The sequence below is a fragment of the Mytilus californianus genome, unplaced genomic scaffold (genome assembly GCF_021869535.1).
Source record: "Mytilus californianus isolate M0D057914Y unplaced genomic scaffold, xbMytCali1.0.p SCAF_3, whole genome shotgun sequence".
Classification (NCBI taxonomy): domain Eukaryota; kingdom Metazoa; phylum Mollusca; class Bivalvia; order Mytilida; family Mytilidae; genus Mytilus; species Mytilus californianus.
In genome coordinates, this window is record NW_026262679.1 from 25878069 (window position 1) to 25902264 (window position 24196).

Genomic DNA, 24196 nt, shown 5'->3' on the forward strand with positions numbered 1-24196 from the left:
AGGATGAGGTCATAAACCTTGCCAGGCCTTCATGTACACCTTACAATGGTTCAAAACACCAAACTGTAAGTGATTTATTGCTTAAAGTATCTAAGAAACAGATCTAACCATAAAGGCCAATGAACTTTGTAAATGAGGAAATGAGGTCAAGGTCAGATGAACCTTGCCAAACAGACATATACACCTTGCAATAATCAATACACCAAATATACTTGACCCATTGCTTATAGTATTTATAATTTGATAAACAGAAATAACATTTACCTGTGAACCATGTAAATGAGGTAAAGGTCTGATGATACTTGCTAGACAGACATTTATACCTTGCAATCAATCCCCACACCAGACCTAGTTGTCCTACTGATTATGGTATCTGAGCAACTGACTTACCATTGACCAATGAACTATGTAAATGAGGTCACCATCAGATGATACCTGATAAGACAGATATGTATACCTTACAATCATTTCAGACACCAAATATAGTTGACCTGCTTACAGTATCTGAGAAATGGACCTAATCACGTAACTTTAACAATCATGAAAAATTCACTCTGACCCATGAACCATGTACATGAAGTCAAGGTCAGATGACACCTGATAGACATGAATACCTTACAATTATTCCATTCACCAAATATAATTGACCTACACCTACTGCTTATAGTATCTGATAAATGGACCTAATCCCCTGCTTGCATATAATGTTATAAAGCGACATAACTCAAAAATGATAAAAGTGAAACCACCATATTCGAACTTGATCCGAGTTTTGTGGTAATAAGGATTGTGTATAAGTTTCATAACATTTGGTTGAGGCAAACTTAAGTTAGAAAACAGAAATGAAAAATTCTGCAATTTTTCCATTTGTAAAGGGCATAACTCTATAACGGTACAAATGACGTCACCCAAATTCAAACTTGATCTGTGTTTTGTGCTAATAAGCATTGTGTATAATTCCTAGCATTTGGTTGAGACAAACTAAAGTTATAGAATGGAAACAAATTTCGGGACATACAGATGGACAGGGGTAACACTAAATGCCCCCGCCGCTGCAGTTTTTGTCGAGCTTGCAAAGTTTATTTCACGAAAGCAAGACATAGCGATCCTAGATTCTGTCGGCGCTGTCAACATTAAGGTTTAGTCTGTGGTTAAAGTTTTTTTGGACATCAATAACTTTGTCAAACCTTCATGTAAATTAGATGAAATTTGGACAGAAGCTTGTTTATGACCAAAATACAGTATCCAGAGCAAAATTTTGAAAATATTTATTTTCATTTTTCCGTATTTTACTGATAAATGGACTTAGTTTTTTTACATTTAACAAATAGATGCAGTCTGGGGTTAAAGTTTGTTACACATCAAATACTTTGTCAAACCTTCATAGAATTTTATGAAACTTTTTTATGATTTAGAGATAATGTCTGAAGCACATTGTTATGAAACTTGGACAGAAGCTAATCTTCAAGACAAAGAAATAGCATCTAAAGAGAAAGTTTGAATCTTTTTTAACATTCTGTAAATCTGATAAATGGACTCACTTTTTAAGTCAACATTACACTTTTACACTGACAGCAGCAATGGTAGGCAAGACACAGGGTCCTGCGGAACCCCTTACAAATTTTTTTAACCAGTTGCTGAACCATGAAAAGGTAGTCAAGAAGATACGACATACAACAGATGGAAAGACACCTGTACATAAGATATAAAGCATCCAAGTTTTTCTACATTCTAAAATAAATAGCTTCATACAAATAATATATGCCCCGGCTTCTGCTTTTTACATCTTTTGACACTGGCGAGACAAACTGTCCTGTTAAATCTTGAAGGTGACCAGTATTTTTTCCTTGTGAGACATACCAGAACTACCTGTATATTATGCTAGAAGGGCATTGTTAACAAGATGTGACAAAAAACTTTTCACATGTATTTCAAAAGCAAAATAGACTACCGGGTATTCATATTTTGTGTATAGAGGCATTAATTTTTACATGGTTAAATATTTGGTCTTTTATATATCAGTGTTGTTTTCAGATTTAATCAGTTTTCTAAATAGTGGAATGCTGTATTTAGTTTTTTAAAATGCATTAGCTACCAGATACAAAAAAAATAAAATATGATTTTTTTTTGTTCAATCATTAATGAAAGTGAAATAGTGAAATAATAATTCGCTTTTAACAGCCAGTTTGGTTCAGTTTTGTCAAATCAAGCAAAGAAACATCACTTATGAATTATTCACTCTCATAGAATCCATATTCATGTGAACTTTAATTGATCCCTATAGGTAGAGATGGGTTATGCATGAACTAGGCAGTTATTAGATGGAAAAGAATGTAAAAATTGGAAGTGAAACAAGGGTAAATCATTTGGTTGACTGATCGATCTAGAAAAACTCCTTCTTATACAGGTAAAAACTATTATTAACATACTTTTTTAACCTATATAATGAAATCAAACAGACCTAGAAAAATCCAATTGCACGAGTTTGCAATCTATTTATATCTATGTTTATGTTTATATCATGTTATATGACCGTCGGCAGTCTTCGGAGGTCACCTTGATGGTTAATTAGATGGCGTCTAGACTAAAATACACACGAAATACTGATACATACTATCGAGTCTATGTATCGTTAATTGTTTATTTTATACTTTTAATAATTTGGATATGCATTTTAATATGTTATAATTTGAATATAAGAATTTGAGTCAAATCGGTGAATATCAATTCGACAGCCAATGCCTCTTTAAGAGCCAAATTACAATCTGATGCATGACACTTTTACTTTGATCTCTTTTTTAAGGTAACTTAATACTTAATAATTCTGTGATGTTTTCTTGATAAGATCACTTTCTCAGCAGGGTCAATATGCACAATTCATTACAAGAAGACTACTTCAGTAACAGTTTCTTTAGTTTCTCAGTCCATATCGTAAACTAGCATATGTATGATGGCTCAATTAAAGTTGAGACAGTTGCACAAGTTTGTTTTGATTTTCAAGCTTGATTTGAGGGTGGCAAGTGAGCTAAATTTTATGCATGTCCCAACCCTAAAAGGTGGTCAAAAATATCACTTGTCTCATGAAATGATTACAAAATTTGTATCATAAATATTTTTTTAAATAAGTTTGTTGTAATTATTTATTAAAGGGACATTTCCTGTCAAATTCATGTTCAAGTTTTTATAATTCTTTTCTCTTCACATCAGCTCTATAAAACGGCACTTTAGTTCAATTATGTCCATTTTTAAAATCACATAATCCACAATGTATGACAGAATAATATTTTATGCTTTTTTTAAATGTGTTTTCCTCACTTTAAGGTCAATTAGGGGTCATAGTTAAATGTTTTAGTGTAAATTATTGATATTATACAACTATTTATACAATAGCTCAGCTGTATATAGTCCCTAGATTTTATATCATGTGTACATGCTCATCTGTGTGGTTGCCTCAACTTGACCTTATTTTTAAGGTTTAATGATTCCTCTTCAGGTAAATGATTAGTTTCTTGGTAACTATAAGAAATAGATCAACAGACTCAAGGTGAGGACTATATGCCCATTTGACTGTAACCTTATGTTTAAGGTTATGTGAAAATTTTGTATTGCAAAAAAATCATATATTCTTAAACTGATCTAATCACAAAACTTAAACATGTAAACTATGCAAAACATTCAAAGTCAATAGACCAGGACTGAGGGGGCAGGGCCAAATAATCACCATGGAAATGAGATTTACTAATGCTAATACATCTGCATACCAAATACCATTGACCTAACACTAGTGGTTCCCTATAAACTGACCTAATCACAAACTAATACATTGTTGATGCGCTGCTGGAAACAGCATGCCTAAGTCTTGCTTTCTTGATTTCCTTGACTCGAGACAAAAACGGTTCATCTGTAAATGAAAAGGACACATATTTTTGAAAGCTAAATTCTGCTATGTTGAAATCAAGAGGACAGAAATTTTTGCACAAGATTTCGGTCATTATTGTCTCGCCTGTGACGAAAGTCTCAGAATGCAATACATTGGGATTACAATCCAGGTCGACATTGAAACAAGGCCATAATTACATCAAAATTGATTTGACCAATTAAAATTCTTTAGTTCATTATTAAGGAAGGTCAAAAGCTTAAAAATATCGAACTGATATACTTTAGTATCAGGTAATTTTTATTTCTTTGCAGACATAAAAACAGTATAAACAATCAACAACAAATTTCCAGTTCTAATATCTTGGATATCCCTCTGGTGATTGATGAGATGGTATGCAATGCAGAAATCTACATTTATCTCCATAATTACATATTCCCCTTTTTATAAAATGTCTGCATGGATCTTTCCTCCTTTCTTCTGGGTTTTTTGCTGTTATCCAAGAGGCCTGCTTTTTAGGTTTAGGGGTTTCCTGCAAATATTTTAATCTACTATCATTATGAATTAATACAAATACCTATATAAATAAATGTGGATAGTGTCCACATGTGGACACAGATGATGCCCCCGCTTGCATATCATATAGTTATAAAGGGACATAACTGAAGAACAGTAAAAGTGACGATACCCAAATTTGAACTTGATCTGAGTTTTGTGGTAATAAGCATTGTGTGTTAGTCTCATAACATTTGGTTGAGGCTAACTTAAGTAGAGAACAGCAACTAAAAATTCAGCAATTTTTCTACTTGTAAACATACATAACTCTAGAACGGTTGTGTATAAGTTTTATAACATTTGGTTGAGACAAACTAAGTTAGAGAATGGAAACGAAAAATTCAGCAATTTTTATGTTTATAAAGGGACATAACTCAAGAATGGTAAAAGTGTCGCCACCAAATTTCGTACTTAATCTGTATTATGTAGTAATAAGCATTGTGTATAAGTTTCATAACATTTGGTTGAGACAAACTAAAGTTAGAAAACGGAAACAAAAAATTTGTACTTGATCTTAGTTTTGTAGTAATGAATATTGTGTATAGGTTTCATAATGTTTGGTTGGGGCAAACTTAAGTTACAGAATGGAAACTAAAAATTTTGCAATCTTTCGATTTATAAAGGGCATAACTCAATAATGGTTAAAGTGATACTACCCAAATTCAACTTGATCTGTGTTTTATCAGTGGAAGTCAAAAATAAACATTGCATTGTATAAAGCATTGATTGTAGTTGATTCAACTATAATCATGGACAAAGGAAGATAACTCCAATTTTAAAAAATTACTTGATATTTAGAAGAAAATAAAAATTTAGCAATTTTTCCATTTATAAAGGGGCATAACTCTAGAACTGTATAAGTGACACCACCAAAATTCAAACTTGATCTGTGTTTTGTGGTAATAAGCATTGTGTATAAGTTTCATAACATTTGGTTGAGGCAAACTAAAATTAGAGAACGGAAACGAAAAATTCAGCCATTTTTCCATTTGTAAAGGGGCATAACTCTAGAACGGTAAAAGTGACACCACCAAATTTCAAACTTGATCTGTGTTTTGTGGTAATAAGCATTGTGTATAAGTTTCATAACATTTGGTTGAGGCAAACTAAAGTTAGAAAATGGAAACAAAAAATTCAGCATTTTTTTCATTTGTAAAAAGGCAAACTCTAGAATGGTAAAAGTGACGCCACCAAAATTCAAACTTGATCTGTGTTTTATGGTAATAAGCATTGTGTATAAGTTTCATAACATTTGGTTGAGGCAAACTCAAGTTAGAGAACGGAAACCAATTTTGGGACTACGTACGTACATACGTACAGACGGACAAGGGTAAAACTTTATGCCCCCTCCGCTACGGCGGGGGCATAAAAATGTCATACTCTATATTCATTTTGATCAGTTGTATAAATCTTTAATATATTTCAGATAAAATGTGAATAAAGAATTTGTTCATATGTTCATATATGGACCCTTAGATGGCAAGATATAAATTCTATAGAATGCATTACAAAACTCATGCTGATGAAGATAACTCCAATAACATATAGAATATATTGTAAAATGTATGTCATAGTGTTGTTTCGATGATCGGAATAAATCGGAAATCAGTTGGTTGGGCCTGGCGATGTCGATAATCAATTGGGATTTTGTTCAATCAATTGTCGTTATAGTTTCCGGACTTTTAGCATATCAACTTCCGGTCCACTTCCGGTTTTCAATTTACATGAGCAGTCAAAGAAATTGTAACGAAAAATATCAGTCGATGACAATAACAATGCCAAACATCCTATAATCAAAGACATAAGCAATTTCTTTCTTTATAAACGTGGTAAAAGCATTGACTATACAAATTGATTGTCTGTTATTTAAAATAAATAACTTTTTCTGAAATACTTTTCTTTCAATTCCAGTACTTGTTACTCGAGGGCGTACATGAAATCATTCTAATTTTAGACAAAATAATTTTTTTGCTACATTAGAACATGGTGCAATGGCTTTTATTAAAGTTTCATCCATTTGTTGCGTCAAAAACGTCACATTCCTTTCCAAATTGCTTGTTAAACATCGTTTATCTTTGTAAATTTTCCCAGTTTGTCCGCCATTGAAATATATACAAATCACGGATTGGATACGGATCAACTATGTAAGAATTCCACATTCTTGCAATTATAAGTTCAGACGCACGAATGACACAGCTGACAAGAAAAATGATCACAAAATCACACGAATTAACAGACAATGGTTGGATCCCCTAAGTTAAATGTATATATTTCAATGCAAATGCATTGTTTTATTTTTTGATTAATTTTAAATTGCTTAAAATTAAATGCTTTATTTATCTTTTTTTTAATGAGAAACATTCAACTTTTTATACAGCTATGTATTTGAAATTATAATGTGAGTAATACCATTGAAATTTAAAAATTTTAGTGTGATTGTTGGTAATAAATGTTGTAATTATAAGACAAAATATGGTCAATCTGAATCTGGATTTTAATTGATTCACTGTTTTAATTGCTAAATAAAATATGAAAAGGAAACAAAAAATCAAATATGAACATATAAAACTCTGCAATGATATGGAATATACGCTGTTGACATGTACAAATGTGACTAAATGCATGATTTCATTTTAAAATAAAATGCTTCGCTGAGCACAGCCTGATACAACTGTAGAGGTCGATCCATGAACAGTTGGGGCAAGTTTGGACACAATATTCAAGCTTGATACTGTCTGAATTTGGATTGTGATAAAATTTTCGACATAATATAGGTTTCTGACACAAAATAAATGTGGTCAAAGATCTTAAAAATCTATTGCGCAATACTGTGCTATTGCGCAATACTTTCAATTGAAGATTTCTTCTTGAAACTTTTCAAAAATTTTGAAGAAAAAAAATTGGGAAAAAAAATACCCCCCCCTCCCCAATCTTTTTGACCCCCCTTGGAGTAATTACCCCCAAACTCAATCCCAGCCTTTCCTTTGAGGTATGGAACCTTGTAGTACAATTTTAGAGAGATCCATACACTTAAACACAAGTTATTGTCTGGAAACTAGAAAAATGCTTGTTTCTGGCCCCTTTTTTGCCCCTAAAAATTCCTGCATGTTTGGGGCAATTACCCCAAACTCAATCCCAGCCTTCCCTTTGTGATATGGAACCTTGTGGTACAATTTCAGTGAGATCTATACACTTACACACAAGTTATTGTCCGGAAACTACAAAAATGCTTGTTTTTGGCCCCTTTTTGGCCCCAAATTCCTAAACTGTTGGTACCATAACCCCCAAAATTAATCCCAACCTTCCTTTTGTGGTATTGAACCTTCTTGTAAAATCCATTCACTTAAACTAAATTTTTGTCTGGAAACCAAATGTGTCTTCGTACGATGACGACAACATCATAGCATTATACGAACCCAAAAATTTTTTTGCCGTCGTATAAAAAGGGCAAGCTCTAATGATGCAATTATAACCGATAGTCGGTTGGTTACTGTCAACCGATAGTAATAGATAATCGGTTGATAATTTCAACCGATTATCCAACACTAGTATGTCAATTACCTGCCCTGGTATGACAGTAAATGGAAAACATTACCATATTCCCTGTTATCTACACTCATATTGCAACTAATTGAGAAAAATAACATTTGAGGCCTTTTACAAGGTGTATTGCATAATTTCAAAGTTTGCATGATTCTTTTTTGGACTACTACTTAAATATAAATCAAATGTTTCTGCATCAATTCTTATTGTAAACTACCTAATTCTGACAAGCACTATTTATTGTAAACTACCTCATTCTGACAAGCACTATTTTCCTGATCTTGATCTGTTAACTCACTTTCTGTAAAATATCAAAGAAATATACCATGTTTTAATATAACTTTATATCTAAAAGAGACACACAAATAACAAAAAGAAAAGATTGTTTTTGATATAAAAAAGTATGTCTTCCCTGGTTTTATTTTCCTTTTTCAAGTTTAAATGGCAATAAGACTTTACTGCTGGCCCATGAGTATTCGTCCTAAGCAATCATTACAAAAGAATGGCTAAGTATTTGAAAACTTTATATTTTTTTACCAAGTAAAGTCCAATATTGCTCCACAATGTATGAAAATATTTAAATACATAACAATTATTTTGATTGGAGTTGTAATATTATGATTAAAATCTCAAAACTCCAAAACAACAATAGCCACAAGTTGCTACAAAGGAGCCAATGTTTCCTGTCCATATACTTGAATTTTTCATATATCTTGCATTTCAGAGGGGCATAACTTCCACACAAAAATAATGATCTGTGCTTATTTTCCCATTCATATGAGAAATGTAAGTGCGAGAGTGCATACAACATTGGTTTTCCATATTATTTACCTTTTTAAAGGCCATAGCTCCCCCTAAATATATTCAAACCAAGTTGTTTTCCAATCCTTGTTAGATATTGCAGATACAAACCTTAAAGTCCAATAAACTTTAATGAAAAATGTAGCACAAAAGCAATGTTGATTTTCCATTTGATTTACACTCAAGAAAAATATTTAATCAATTTCTTTAACTAATACAATGCCAAATTTTGTAACTATCCAATGCAACAGTCTTTTGCTTAAAATTACCACATAATTTTCTTTTCTTCACCTCTTCATTATTGCCATCTGACTCCTTTCTGTCATTTTCCTCCTCTTCCTCAATCTGATCCTTCTGTTAAAAATTCAACAGTCATTTCAATGCAAAGAAAATTTTTCTTCAAATCATCAAATATATTCATTACTTATACAATAACAAGATCATCAATTCAGATGTCTAGAACATAAAATGAAATTAGGAAAGAAACACATCTAAATTTTATGAAATTAAAACTAATGATTAGAGGAAAAATGGATTACAATACTGCTAACCCTCAATTCAAACTTATAACTTCCCTGGTACTGATCATTAACTGTGTAACATCATGCCAGTCTACAACTCTATTTCAATATAACCTTCTTTCCAATAGCAACATGACGGGGGCCTCATGTGGAGCTGGATCTGCTTACCCTTCTGGAGCACCTGAGATCACCCCCAGTTTTTGGTGGGGTGCCTGTTGCTCAGTCTTTAGTTTTCTATGTAGTGTTTTGTATTCTGTTGTTTGTCTTTATGTCTTTTTTTTTTGGTTTTTTTTTTTTTGGCCATAGTATTGTCAGTTTGTTTTCAACTTATGTGTTTGATTATCCCTTTGATATCTTTCACCTCTCTTTTAGCGTATCAGAAACTTGTGTATTTGAAGAAAAAAAAATGACCTGTTTGCCTTTTTTTCCTTGTAACTTCCTTTTTCTCTCCTCTTGTAACTCATTTGACATTGTACGTGTGGCTTTAGCCTTGGGTCCCCAGTGTGGTTCAGGATTGGCCTGATATCTGAGCAGTTTATCTTTCCTTGATTGAGGATTAGCCTCAGGATGTTCCTCAAATGATACCTTAGTAGAACATTCTTTTTCAAGTAAGGTTTTTATTGCAGTATCTTCTAATCTTGCTGGTTTTACAGGATGACCTTTGACCCAAGCTCTGATAATGTCCTGTGGAATAAAATACAGTACATGTTAAGTTTGATCATCAACAATCCACATAAAGCTGATGTAAAACTTAACTACTATGTTCCCTTAAAGTAGCCACCTAAATCATGTCAAATTCTACAAACAAATATCTTAAGATATTCAATGTCTCATTGGCAATCATACCATCATCTCCTTGTTACTAGAAATACAAAAATTAATTTTGATAATTTTTTCTACAATATTTTATAGATATAAGAAGATGTGGTATGGGTGCCAATGAGACAACTCTCCATCCAAGTCAAAATTTATAAAAGTTATCCATTATAGGTCAAAGTACAGTCTTTGTACTACTTTGACAACTACTGAACATCAGATTCCTTTATGCCTGTTAATACTAATTATTCCTTAAAGGGGCATTATCTATGATTTAGACAAAAAATTAAATACCCGGTATATTTTTTTTTATTCAAACATTTATAAAAGCAGAATTGCGAAATGATATTTTGCTGATTTTTTTATTGGCTTGCAAGTCAATAATTCTACTTCATTTAAATCCTTATTCATTCCAGCTTCAATTTGAACCTCAGATGGAGATGGATTGCGCATGTGCTAAGCATGTTATGTTATCAAAAAGAAAAAAATGTAAGTTTTGAAAAGTATAATAAGGAAACCATCTGGAAAAACAATTTCTTGTCTAATATAATCATTCTTATCAGGTTAAATGTTGATTTACATATTTTTTAAATCTATGACATGTAAACCAACAGACCTCAAAATATTATTAATATACAATTGCACATGCTTCTTTAAATGCAGGAATTTCCTGTTTTATTGGTTTATATCTTGATATCTATATCATTAACGGGAATTTCGAAGCTTAATACAAAAATTTATGATAAAAGAGATGATTTTTCATTTCCTATCGTTAATTATCCATTTTTAGATGGTGACGTTCCCTTGTCACCATCTTATGGTGTTTATATATCTCAACTTGTACGATTCGCTCGTGTATGTAACAACGTATTAGATTTTAGCGAGAGAATTTTATGTATTACTGAAAAATTATTACACCAGGGTTTTCGATATCATAAACTAGTCAAAACATTTACTAAATTTTATCATCGGTATAAGGACATCATTCGTAAATATAACTCAACATGCAGACATCTTATACGTTCCGATATTTCACATCCAATCTTTTATGGTAATATTCTTTACAAAGCACAAAATGTCAGTATTCACCTCAAAAGCTAACAAAACCTTTAAACAGACTTATTAAGAAGGGATATAGTTACGATACTGTTGTCAGGTCATTAAAGATTGCATATTTTGGCTTTAATATTGATTCACTTATAGGGTCTTTGCATCGGAATTAAACATATTTATTCTAAAATCAGTTGTTGGCATGACACGGGTTATGTTCTTCTCATATATTTTATGATGGTATAATACTAAACCCCTAACAGGAGGGATTGTGCCTGATATTCATATGATGAAGACATAATCTTTCAATCAGTTTAATTGAGGTCTGGAGCTGGAATGTCAGTAACTGCTAGTAGTCTGTTGTTATTTATGTATTATTGTCATTTTGTTTATTTTCTTTTGTTTCCTTTTCTGACATCGGACTTGGACTTCTCTTAAACTGAGTTTTACTGTGCGTACTGTTGTACGTTTGTTTTTTCTACATTGGCTAGAGGTATAGGGGGAGGGTTGAGATCTCAAAAAACATGTTTAACCCCGCCACATTTTTGCGCCTGTCCCAAGTCAGGAGCTTCTGGCCTTTGTTAGTCTTGTATCATTTTTAATTTTAGTTTCTTGTGTATAATTTGGAGTTAAGTATGACGTCCATTATCACTGAACTAGTATACATATTTGTTTAGGGGCCAGCTGAAGGACGCCTCCGGGTGCGGGAGTTTCTCGCTGCATTGAAGACCCATTGGTGGCCTTCGGCTTTTGTCTGCTCTATGGTCGGGTTGTTGTCTCTTTGACATATTCCCCATTTCCATTCACAATTTTATAAGAGTTTTCAGGTACCTTTAGACAGTAGAAAAAAAATAGTCACATCGTAATGGGAGCTATTTTATAATCTGTTGTTAGGAGCGACTGCTTAACCTAAACTGGCTCAGGTCTAAAAGGCACTTACCACAGATTCCAGTAACTTAATTAAGGCATATCCACCAGGGGGGGGGGGGGGGGGGGGGGGGGATATAATCTGGCAATTATTTTTTGCTATTGTGTTTCAAAATGTAACATTGAAAATGATTTGTCATAATGAACATGATGAATGAAGAATTTCATTAGTCTGAAACATCCCATACTATATCTGTTTAATCACACTGTCACAATAATGATCCTCGTGCTAAACATTGTTGGCGGAAATGCCTATCACACAAAAGTACTCAAATCAGTGATCTGGAAGGATTTTTTCTCTATGGGCCCAGGGCCCCCCAAAAATAAATTCAATGAGCCATTTTTAGAATTAATGGGCCATGTTGTCAAATGAGTGGGCCATTCGTTTACAATAAAAAAAATAAATAAAAAAAGTGTATATTTCACTGTACTTACAAGTATGATTCTAATTAATATCATGGATATTGTTCCTGTGATTTTGTAATTTCAATTTCAATGAATATACAATAACTTCTTCCAAACCGGACAATATTTACGATACCTTTATTTACAATGTTAAAACTTGTACTGTTCCCTTGTTCATGTTCATGGTTTTTTTTACATTAAATTTGGGTCTTCGTCGATACCATACTTATTCCAGACGTTCCGTATTAGAGGACGTTTCTGACATTTCCTCTGCACTTGTATTATTATTACTTCATCACAATGACAAGAATAACAGTAGAGAGCAACGTTAATTGATAAGACACAACAACAATTCGCTGAAGGCATGTTTACAAAATGTCAAAACGAGCCAAAGACCAAAAAAATTGACAAGGACAGTTAAGCCCCTTTTATGGAGACAAATACTATGCTATTCATAAAAAGGCTTTTGGATTTTTCAATCGAAATAATAGCAAGCTTACTTAAAAGATTATAATTAGGTACTAGCCAATTTTCACAAATTTAAAGTTGTTTATAAAAAAATTATATCATGAATGATGGTTAATTACGTTTTTTGGGTTATCAGTCATACCGCATGTTGCTAATATTACAATAGGAAAACACCCGAGACGTCCCAAAAATATATAGGTGCTCCTATCATTGGAGTAAACACTACACAGTTGTGTACTCACACATGGCGGCACGAAATACGATCGGAAATCCATTTGACGATATCTCAACGTTTCAAAACGAAGTGAAAAATATCATGCGCCACGCGGGCGCTTACATTTGTCACTCTATGCGCCATTTCTGGTCGATAAGTGCAATTGGCGCAAGGCGCACGTCCTTCCCGATCACTGCTCAAATTCTGCATTACATATGAAGATCTTTGCCATAAATTTGTATTGATAAACACTTTAAGATCTCTTTCTAATATTGTATGTGTAAATCAAATATTTAATGAATGTATCATAATCATGTTAATCTAGATAAAGATTTTATTATTACTAAAAACGATCTACAGACCTACCCATAAGACATTGTGAGGAGCATCTGTCTTGATTGAATTCTTCATGGCATGTGACAATGAAACTTTATATCCTGCATTTAATAAGGCTGATCTGAATAATAAAAGTTACAAGGTATTATAGCAGAATAGATAATGCATAACATTTATCTTATTTGAAATTTGAAATCATAAGATTTCAATACAAGAATGTCAGTATTAACAATCAATTTCATACATATAAATATACTCCATTTATGTATCTGAGTACATTGTATTCCAAAATGGTGTCAGCCTATATTATAAATGGTCAACATGGTGAAATCAGATGGTAGTGGTTGTATTTTTTTTATGTAATACATCATTCTAAAATTAAACATAAAAATTTACATCTTCAGTTGTTTTTCATGTAAATCATATACACACATATCTTAACAATGAAATGAATACATTGTATGATACAATCAACATGATCAATAAGGCCATTTGAATCTGTAGGTCAATACAAATTTGTAAGATATTTTGACAAGTACATGTATGTTATTTAAAAAAATTTTTGTATGTGATAAAATTGAGGTTAGAAATGGGAAATGTGTCAAAGAGACAACAACCCAACCAAAGAGCAGAAAACAGCCGAAGGCCACCAATGGGTCTTCAACACAGCGAGAAAATCCTGCACCCGGAGGCGGGCTTCAGCTGGCCCCTAAACAAAATGTGTACTAGTTCAATGAAAATGGACGTCACACTAAACTCCAAAACATATAAATGAACTAAAATTAAAAAACATACAAGACTAACAAAGGCCAGAGGCTCCTGACTTGGGACAGGCGCAAAAATGCAGCGGGGTTAAACATGTTTTGTGAGATCTCAACCCTCCCAAAGATACATACCAAGTTATCCACTCACCTGAACTGTATAAGTGGCATGGTTTCAGCATGCACAAAACCAAACAGTGAATCTAGTTTGAAGTAAAGTGGAACTTCTTGTAACTCTTCTTTCTGAAGAGTTAACATTCCCACAATTCTCTCTGATGTTTTAAGGGAATCTTTATTGTCATTGACTCGGTTTATCACACTGTCAATAAAATCAATGTCACAAATAGGATCTGCCCAAATCGGTCCACCAATGTGATGCTTACTTCCACAGTGCTCACATTTATCTGTGACTGGAGGGCCTGTAGCTGGACTGTACTTGAAGTTATTTCCCTTGGTGGGTATCATGGCTCCAATTCTTTGTAAAGAGAATGACTTACACTCATTGCAGCTATAAACCATAGCCATTTTACTAGCTGACCTTTTCACTTTACCTTGACCTGTATGTACCCTAACAAAAACTCTGAAGTAAAAGTCAATGCTCAGTGAGATTAAAGGTACAATATATCTAGAGTATCTATTAGCATGTGATTCAATACACTGTAGAATAATTCTCAAACCCATCTCATGACATGATGTAGTTCTCAAGGACATTGCTCCATATTTAGAGTAACAAGTTTCACCGGCATTCCCACATAAAACAGCAGCATCTGTACATGTTATACATAGTAAACCACCATCTTTAACAGCTTGAACAGTGGCATCCAAGAACTTTGATGGACTTCCATAAGGGTCAAGGTCAATAACATCAAAATGTTCCTTGGGATTCCTATTTCTGTACATTACCATGGCTGCATCATCACAGCTTGAACTGACCAGTTCCTGAAGATTGTTCTTTTCAATATTTTTATTGATAAAAGAAACAGCATTTTCATCAAAGTCATTAGCTATAATGGAATTGACCCCAGGAATTTCCAATCCAAATCTCACTGACCTTAGTCCTGAAGCTGATAATCCTTCCAAAATTTTAATTCCATTGTCATACTTCTTCCCAGGTTCTAACTCCAATTCCTTTTCATCCTTGACCTTGTCAGTAGAAGAAGTGTCTTCCTTTTCATCCTTGACAATGTCAATAGTGTCTTTCTTTTCATCTTTTTGATCAACTTTCATACAGTCAGATTCCTGTTTGACCTTCGACTGTTTAGATTTTTTACCATCTGTTGAATCTGTTAACCTGTCCTTGGCAAACTGAGATATAACAGCAACAGATAAATCTCTGTTGAATTCCTGTACTGGGTTATAGAAAACATTCTTTGGAAACAAAACCTCTGCTTTCCCTTCTTTGACAGTATTACATTCTATCAGAACCTCTGCTTTACCTTCTTGAACAGTATTACATTCCATTGTCTCTGTACCTCCTGGTTTTACTGTTGTACACATAAACCTTAATAAATGTGTTTGATATTGTGAGGTGTATAATGGTCTACATAATCCAAACGTCTTGATCATATCTGGTAAATTCCATTAGGGAAAGATCTGAAAAGAAAAGAAAATGTGTTTATATTAACAAATGATTCTATGATTTCTTGCACCTGTTAATTTTGTGAGATAAAATTTAAGTAACATTTGTCTCCCTTGATTTTCTTTCCTAATTACTGTGAGTTCCTTTTTTTTTAAATTTCTAATAAATTTTCTTCATGTTTCCATAGTTTTAAAATCAAAAAATGATTTCAATAATATTTGGAATACTTTCCTTTAAGCTATATACAATATGACAGATGAACATTTTGGAGTTTTCCTTCAAAATAGCTACTTGTTGTTTAAAATCTTTGAATATTCTCTTTCTTCTGTAATTATTTCACAGTATCACCTTGATCACAGATTTTCAGGCCACAAGAACAGTTGGGTTACTTTTTTTGAAAACATTAGAAAACTAACGTGGCAGAAAATTGTGCATTGATACCACAAGAGTGCACATGCTGAAATGTCTCCCCTATTTTACTTATCATTGAATTCATGTTGAAAGTCTGTAATATGAAGGTTTTACTACAAGTATCACATAAATTTAACATTATCAATGTTCTACGAAAATGAGGTTACGGTAAAATGAACCATGCCAGACAGACATGTACACCTTACAATCATTCTGGGGCCTCTTTGGCTGAGTGATCTAAGTAGTCGTACTACTGTATAACAAGCCTGTCAACACTGAGGTTGTGAGTTCAAATCCTGCAAGTGGCAGATGCACTCGACTCCAATCTTAGTTGACTAGGATTGTCAATTTTCCTACCAAAGGTCGGTGGTTCTCTCCGGGCTCTCGTGCTTCCTCCACCAATAAAAACTGACCGCCACAAAATAGCACAATAGATCAATCTTACAATCATTCCATACACCAAATATAGTTGACCTATTGCTTATAGTAACTGATAAACTAACAAAATTATGAAAACTTATCATTGACCAATGAACCATGAAATTGAGATCAAGGTCATATGAATCTTGCCAGACAGACATGTACACTTTACAATCAATTCCATTCACCAAATATAATTGACTTATTGCTTATAATATCTGAGAAATAGACCAAACTACAACAAGAGTGCACACGCTGAAATGTCTCGCCTTCTTTACTAATCATTGATATTATGTTGATAGTTCTAAATATAAAGCTTTACTACAACTATCACATAAACTGAACATGATCCAAGAAAATGAGGTCAAGGTCATATAAACCAAACAAGAAATACATGTACACCTTACAATCATTCAATACACGAAATATAGTTGACCTATTGCTTATAGTTTCTAAGATACAGACTTAACCAAGAAAACTAAACATTGACTAATGAACCATGAAAATGAGGTCAAGGTCAGATGAACCATGCCAGGCAGACATGTACAGCTTGCAATCCTTCCATACAACAAATATAGTTGACCTATTGCTTATAGTAATAGACAAACAGACCAAAACACAAAAACTTAACACTGAGCTATGAACCGTGAAAATGAGGTCAAGGTCAAATAAAACCAGCCAGACTGACATGTACATCATAAAATATTTCCATACACCAAAGATAGTTGACCTATTGCATATAGTATTAGAAAAAAAGACCAAAACTCAAAAATTTAACATTGACCACTGAACCATGAAAATGAGGTCAAGGTCAGAAGACACCTGCCAGCTAGACATGTACACCTTACAATCATTCCATACACCAAATATAGTAGACCTATTGCATAAAGTATAAGAAAAACAGACCAAAACACCAAAACTGAACTATAACCACTGAACCATGAAAATGAGGTCAAGGACAAATGACACCTGCCAGACAGACATGTACACCTTACAATCATTCCATACACCAAATATAGTTGACCTATTGCTTATAGTATTATGAAGGGACTGGAGTGAACTGTATTCTATGTTAAACATTCATGCATAAGTGACCTTATTTTAACATTTTCACACCTTCCAATGTTTTTGTTAATTACGGTTTAGTAATGATCCCTTAAAAGTTTTTATTATTTATTATCACTATTAATGTTATTTAAAGATTTTTATAAAATAATCTATTTCAATGTAAGTAATCAGCAGTTAAATAATAAAATACATTCCATACACCAAATATAGTTGACCTATTACTTATAGCATCTGAGAAGAAGACCAAACAACAGAAACTTAACATTGACCAATGAACCATGAAAATAAGCTCAAGGTCAGATGAAACCTGTCAGACAGACGTGCACACCTTACAATCATTCCATACACCACATATAGTTGACCTATAACTTATAGTATCTGAGAAGAGGACCAAACAAGAGCAACTTAACATTGACCAATGAGCCATGAAAATGAGGTCAAGGACAAATGACACCTGCCAGACAGACATGTACACCTTACAATCATTCCATACACCAAATATAGTTGACCTATTGCTTATAGTATTAGAAAAACAGACCAAAACACAACAAGAGTGCACACGCTGAAATGTCTCGCCTTCTTTACTAATCATTGATATTATGTTGATAGTCCTAAATATAAAGCTTTATTACAACTGTCACATAAACTTAACATTAACCAAGTAACCTTAACATTGACCAATGAACCATGAAAATGAGGTCAAGGTCAGATGAACCATGCTAGGCAGGCATGAACAGCTAACAATTCTTCCATACAACAAATATAGTTGACCTATTGCTTATAGTTTAAGAAAAACAGACCAAAACACAAAAACTTAACACTGAGCAATGAACATTGAAAATGAGGTCAAGGTCAAATAAAACCTGCGTGACTGCCAAATAGATCATAAAATATTTCCATACACCAAATATAGTTGAACTATTGCATATAGTATTAGAAAAAAAGACCAAAACTCAAAAAACTTAAACTTTGACTACTGAACCATGAAAATGAGGTCAAGGTCAGATGACACCTGCCCGCTAGACATGTACACCTTACAATCATTCCATACACCAAATATAGTAGACCTATGGCATACAGTATAAGAATAACAGACCAAAACACAAAAACTTAACTATAACCACTGAACCATGAAAATGAGGTCAAGGTCAGATGACACCTGCCAGTTGGACATGTACACCTTCCAGTCCTTCCATACACCAAATATACTAGACCTATTGCTTATAGTATCTGAGATATGGACTTGACCACCAAAACTTAACCTTGTTCACTGATCCATGAAATGAGGTCAAGGTCAAGTGAAAACTGTCTGACGGGCATGAGGACCTTGCAAGGTACGCACATACCAAATATAGTTGAACTATTGCATATAGTATTAGAAAAAAAGACCAAAACTCAAAAACTTAACTTTGACCACTGAACCTTGAAACTGAGGTCAAGGTCAGATGACACCTGCCCGCTAGACATGTACACCTTACAATCATTCCATACACCAAATATAGTAGACCTATGGCATACAGTATAAGAAAAACAGACCAAAACACAAAAACTTAACTATAACCACTGAACCATGAAAATGAGGTCAAGGTCAGATGACACCTGCCAGTTGGACATGTACACCTTACAGTCCTTCCATACACCGAATATACTAGACCTATTGCTTATAGTATCTGAGATATGGACTTGACCACCAAAACTTAACCTTGATCACTGATCCATGAAATGAGGTCGAGGTCAAGTGAAAACTGTCTGACGGGCATGAGGACCTTGCAAGGTACTCACATACCAAATATAGTTATCCTATTACTTATAATAAGAGAGAATCTAACATTACAAAAAATCTTAACTTTTTTTTCAAGTAGTCACTGAACCACGAAAATGAGGTCAAGGACATTGGACATGTGACTGACGGAAACTTCGTAACATGAGGCATCCATATACAAAGTATGAAGCATCCAGACCTTCCACCTTCTAAAATATAAAGCTTTTAAGAAGTTAGCTAACGCCGCCGCCGCCGTTGCCGCCGCCGCCGGATCACTATCCCTATGTCGAGCTTTCTGCGACAAAAGTCGCAGGCTCGACAAAAACTTAACATTGACCAATGAACCATGAAAATGAGGTCAAGGACAAATGACACCTGCCAGTCAGACATGTACACCTTACAATCATTCCATACACCAAATATAGTTGACCTATTGCTTATAGTATTAGAAAAACAGACCAAAACACAAAAACTTAACATTGACCAATGAACCATGAAAATAGGTCAAGGACAAATGACACCTGCCAGACAGACATGTACACCTTACAATCATTCCATACACCAAATATAGTTGACCAATGGCTTATAGTATTAGAAAAACAGACCAAAACACAAAAACTTAACATTGACCAATGAACCGTGAAAATGAGGTCAAGGTTAGATGAAACCTGCCAGACTGACATGTATCCCTTATAATCATTCCATACACCACATATAGCTGACCTACTGCTTGTAGTATCTGAGAAACGGACCTAATCACGTAACTTTAACCTTGATCACTGATCCATGAAATGAGGCTGAGGTCAGGTGAACCCTGTCTGATGGACATGTAGACGTTGCAAGGAACCCATATACCAAATATAGTTATCCTATTACTCATAATAAGTGAGAAATTTACATAACAAAAAAACTAAACTTTTTTTTCAAGCAGTCGCTGAACCATGAAAATAAGGTCAAGGACATTGGACATATGACAGACGGAAAGTTCGTAACATAAGGTATCTGCATACAAAGTATGAAGCATCCAAGTCTTCTACCTTCTGAAATATAAAGCTTTATACAAATAGTTTACGCCGCCGGCGCCGCCAGATAGTAATACCTATGTCTCACTTTCTGCGACTTTCGTCGAGGCAAGACAAAAACTAAACAGTGTCCAATGAACCATGAAAATGAGGTCAAGGTGAGTTTAAACCTGCCAGACAGACATGTACACCTTAAAATCATTCCATATACCAAATATAGTTGCCCTATTGCTAATAGTATCTGCGAAAAAGACTAAACCACAAAAACTAAACATTTTTTCCAATGAACCATGAAATTGAGGTCAAGGTCAGAGGAAACTTGCTAGTCTGACATGTACACCTTTCAATCATTCCGTACACCAAATATAGTTGACCTAAGTCTTATAGTATCTGAGATATGGACTTGACCTTGTAACTTTTACCTTGATCACTGTTCCATGAAATGAGGTCATTTACCCGGTCAAGGTCAGGTGAACTCTACCTGATGGACATGTAGACTTGCAAGGAACCCATATACCAAATATAGTTATTCTATTACTTGTAATTAATTTGAGTATTTCTTTTGACAAAAAAAATGGACCATAAAATTGAGGTCAAGGACAATGGACATATGACAGACGAAAACTTGGTGACATAAGGTATCTGTATACAAGGTATGAAACATCCAGGTCTTCTACCTTCTGAAAAATAAAGCTTTATACAAATAGTTTACGCCGTTGCCTGATAGCATGCCCTAGATAAATCAGAGTTCAAGATAAGCTGCGTATTTGCATGATCACGCAATACAAATAATTAAAAACCCAATGCAATTGCCCATTGCAGGGTTCAATAACCCAATTAATTCAAAGGAAAACCCAATTATATGCCAAAACCATGAGTTCTTAACGCTTTTATTCGCTATCCTTTGCGTTATTTACCCTTATCTGATTACAGTCGTCGCGTAAATCTATTTTTATAATATTTATAATTGGAAATGTCCTTTTGTTCTTAAAATAGAGCCCTGCATCAAGTAGCTGTAATGGGTCCCTGTTGGAATTTTCTGTTGCTCAAAAGGTACACGTGTTTATGAAAACATTTCGATCTTCTCAGCGTTTATCCAATTATCGTGTGACATGCTGTCATATTTTTTCCAATTGCTCGGGATTTATCATAACATACAATGAATTAAAACGAAAGTAAATGTCCGATAAAAATATTGAATAGAAGCATGTTTTCGGCTTCTTTTTGATAGCTGAGGGAAAGTTATGATGATAACAAGACTCAGTTAGTGATTTTAGGAAGCGTCCATTGAACGCACGGGCGTGTTTGCGTACCTTAACGAGAACATTGCTAAAGAACGATAAACACGGGGTTTCGTCAAAAACGAAATCAGTTGGAAAAAGTGAAAGGCCAAATCAATTATGACATGATATGTAGTTGGAAAGCATCGGAAACCAAAAGTTCTGATAAGGGACAACTTAACCCATATTTATGTAAATTGAATTAAACAAAAACAGTTTATATATTATTTTTTTTTCATTTTAGTTGATGAATGAATACACTTATCTGTTGTTTACGTCAAATTATGCAGCTTGACACTTTCTTTGTTTTGGTCTAATTGTTCTGGATGCTTAAGATAGTTGTCTTATTGGCAAGTGCAGTATAACATTGTCATTTATTTACTTGATGTTGCAGAATTATTTGTAAATTTAAATTGAATGTGGTCTCCATCATTAAACCACCCTATAAATCTCAAGGTTTTGGGGTATATCTTAAATCTGGGAACTACTTTTTATTTTTATTTAAAAGTAGATCTGGCAAATAGGTGAAAGGACTGGCAAAACTTTCTTACAGCACCTAAATTTCACATATATTACATAAAAATCTAAACACTTAGCCACACCTACCCCAACTATAAACTGTAGGGTGATCATATGGGATCTAGAAAGGCAATTAGTTACTGTCCAACTAGTGACACCAGCTGCAGTTTACATAAGTTTTGAGAAAATACAAAACTGACAGAACGTTTAAAACGGGACACAAATTAAACGTACAATTGCTCGTCAGTGAATAAACCAAATAAAACAGCTAAGCACATATACAAAGAAAGAAACACATTTAAGATGGAAACACATCTGGGGTTGATATAATGTGATTATAACATGCCTAAATATTCAATATTGTGTTGATGAAAAAACCCAATACATTAAGGAGCTTGGTGGTGAAAAACCAAATTTGATATTTGCTTGAGGGGTGAATTGGAATTGATAATGCAATTAAAAAACTTTATCAAACTTTATCACCCAATTACATAAAAAAAATGGTGGGTAAAAACCCCAATTTGTGAATTCTTATCTGGAGCTCTGTCAAATGCATTTTATGTTTTAGAAAATTAAAAACTTATCTGGATATTGCAGTGCACTTTTTTCGTTCATACAAAAGATGCCAAAATAAACAAAGTTGGGAAAGAGGTTTGAGAATTTCCCACAGGTAATAATTGAAGTGAACTGTATTGTCATTATCAACACATATTCATTAGCGGGAGAAATATGAATGCCTCCTCAAATCAAACCTATTAGAAAAACGAATTATTACAGAAGAGTGTCCACCATGCACTTGCACTGCACTATCATTAGAATAGTAGAATAGAATGATGGTATAAATGGATGAAAATTTGCCAGTAGAGTTATTAAGATGATCTGCTATATATATATAACTGTTATACAAATATTAGATTATACTGATAACAAATGATTGTCCCATGATTATATCACTACAATATAATAATCATAAGGATGAATTCTCTGTCATTTATCATCATCCACACAGGAACTTGTCTCAGAAAAAAATACATCTATGTACATGATGTACCTTAACCTAACTTTCACAATGTTTCAGGTATAGAGATATTTTATATTTTCTTAGACAAGTGCCTGTGACTATCCACCAGAACTTGCAGTCATCCGATGTTCAGTACTTCAGTACTTTGATTAATTTTCTATAACACAAAATGCATTTGAATTTTATTTACCTAGATCATGCTATGCTTTAAAATTTTCCAGATGCACAGGTTTGTCTGTACTCAGAGTAAATTTTGAGATGAAACGCAGCCAAAGTGTCCACATGAACCTTAAATAGACACAGAATCTGAACATGCTGAAAGGAATTGCAAAGAGAGGAATTGGGTCTCCTGTTTGTAAACCGGTAGTAACTGTTAATTTTATTTACAACTATTTTAGAATCAACTTAAATCTAGAACTTAACCAATGGTATAGACACCTATCTATTGTTGAAGACTATATATATATTGTCATCAATATGTCTTTTGGTATATTTTGTGTCAATATTATTCAGACAATATGGGGTTGCTGTCACCTCACATATGTCCTTTTCTTAACTTTGAAAATATTGTCATGACAAATTTTCCTACCGATTTTTAGCACACTGTAATAAAACAACTATTGATTGTAGTGCAGTCTCTTACCATTCGTTTTAAATGCAAAATTTAAAAGTGATGAAAAATTAGAAATGTTCTGCAACATCCGGAAGCATGTGGAAACATGTAAACTTTAAACCAAATGCGGACCACCTCAGCTTGATACTGTCCAGTTCATAGATGGATTAAAGATCGTGTTATGAGTCTTGTTCTGAAGTCTTAACATATATGACATGAAATATTTA

The 24196-nt window shown here is 33.6% G+C and overlaps 1 protein-coding gene across 4 annotated transcripts; it reads right to left on the reverse strand.

Moving 5' to 3' along the window:
* Positions 1–4143: 4143 nt before the first annotated feature.
* On the reverse strand, positions 4144–24091 carry LOC127734222 (probable tRNA (guanine(26)-N(2))-dimethyltransferase). Of its 4 annotated transcripts, none has more exons than XM_052243986.1 (7): positions 24000–24091; positions 14426–15867; positions 13544–13634; positions 9709–9981; positions 9046–9130; positions 8227–8276; positions 4144–4409 (listed from the first exon to the last, which is right to left on the reverse strand). In XM_052243986.1, the coding sequence occupies exons 2-7, from the start codon at positions 15838–15840 to the stop codon at positions 4233–4235; spliced, it is 2091 nt and encodes a 696-aa protein (XP_052099946.1). In that variant the 5' UTR covers positions 15841–15867; positions 24000–24091; the 3' UTR covers positions 4144–4232. The 4 variants fall into 4 exon arrangements, with proteins under 4 accessions (XP_052099946.1, XP_052099947.1, XP_052099948.1 ...); XM_052243987.1 differs by having other exon boundaries at positions 4267–4425; XM_052243988.1 differs by having other exon boundaries at positions 4270–4409; positions 9068–9130.
* Between the last annotated feature and the right edge of the window lie 105 nt (positions 24092–24196).

Coding starts and splice junctions, on each gene's coding strand:
- LOC127734222 (XM_052243986.1), bottom strand. CDS start 15,840: ATGATCAAGACGTTTGGATTATGTAGACCATTATACACCTCACAATAT. Junction 8,277..9,045: donor GAAGAAAAGAAAATTATGTG/GTAATTTTAAGC, acceptor GATATTTTACAG/AAAGTGAGTTAACAGATCAA. Junction 4,410..8,226: donor ATAGTGCTTGTCAGAATGAG/GTAGTTTACAAT, acceptor AAATATTTGCAG/GAAACCCCTAAACCTAAAAA.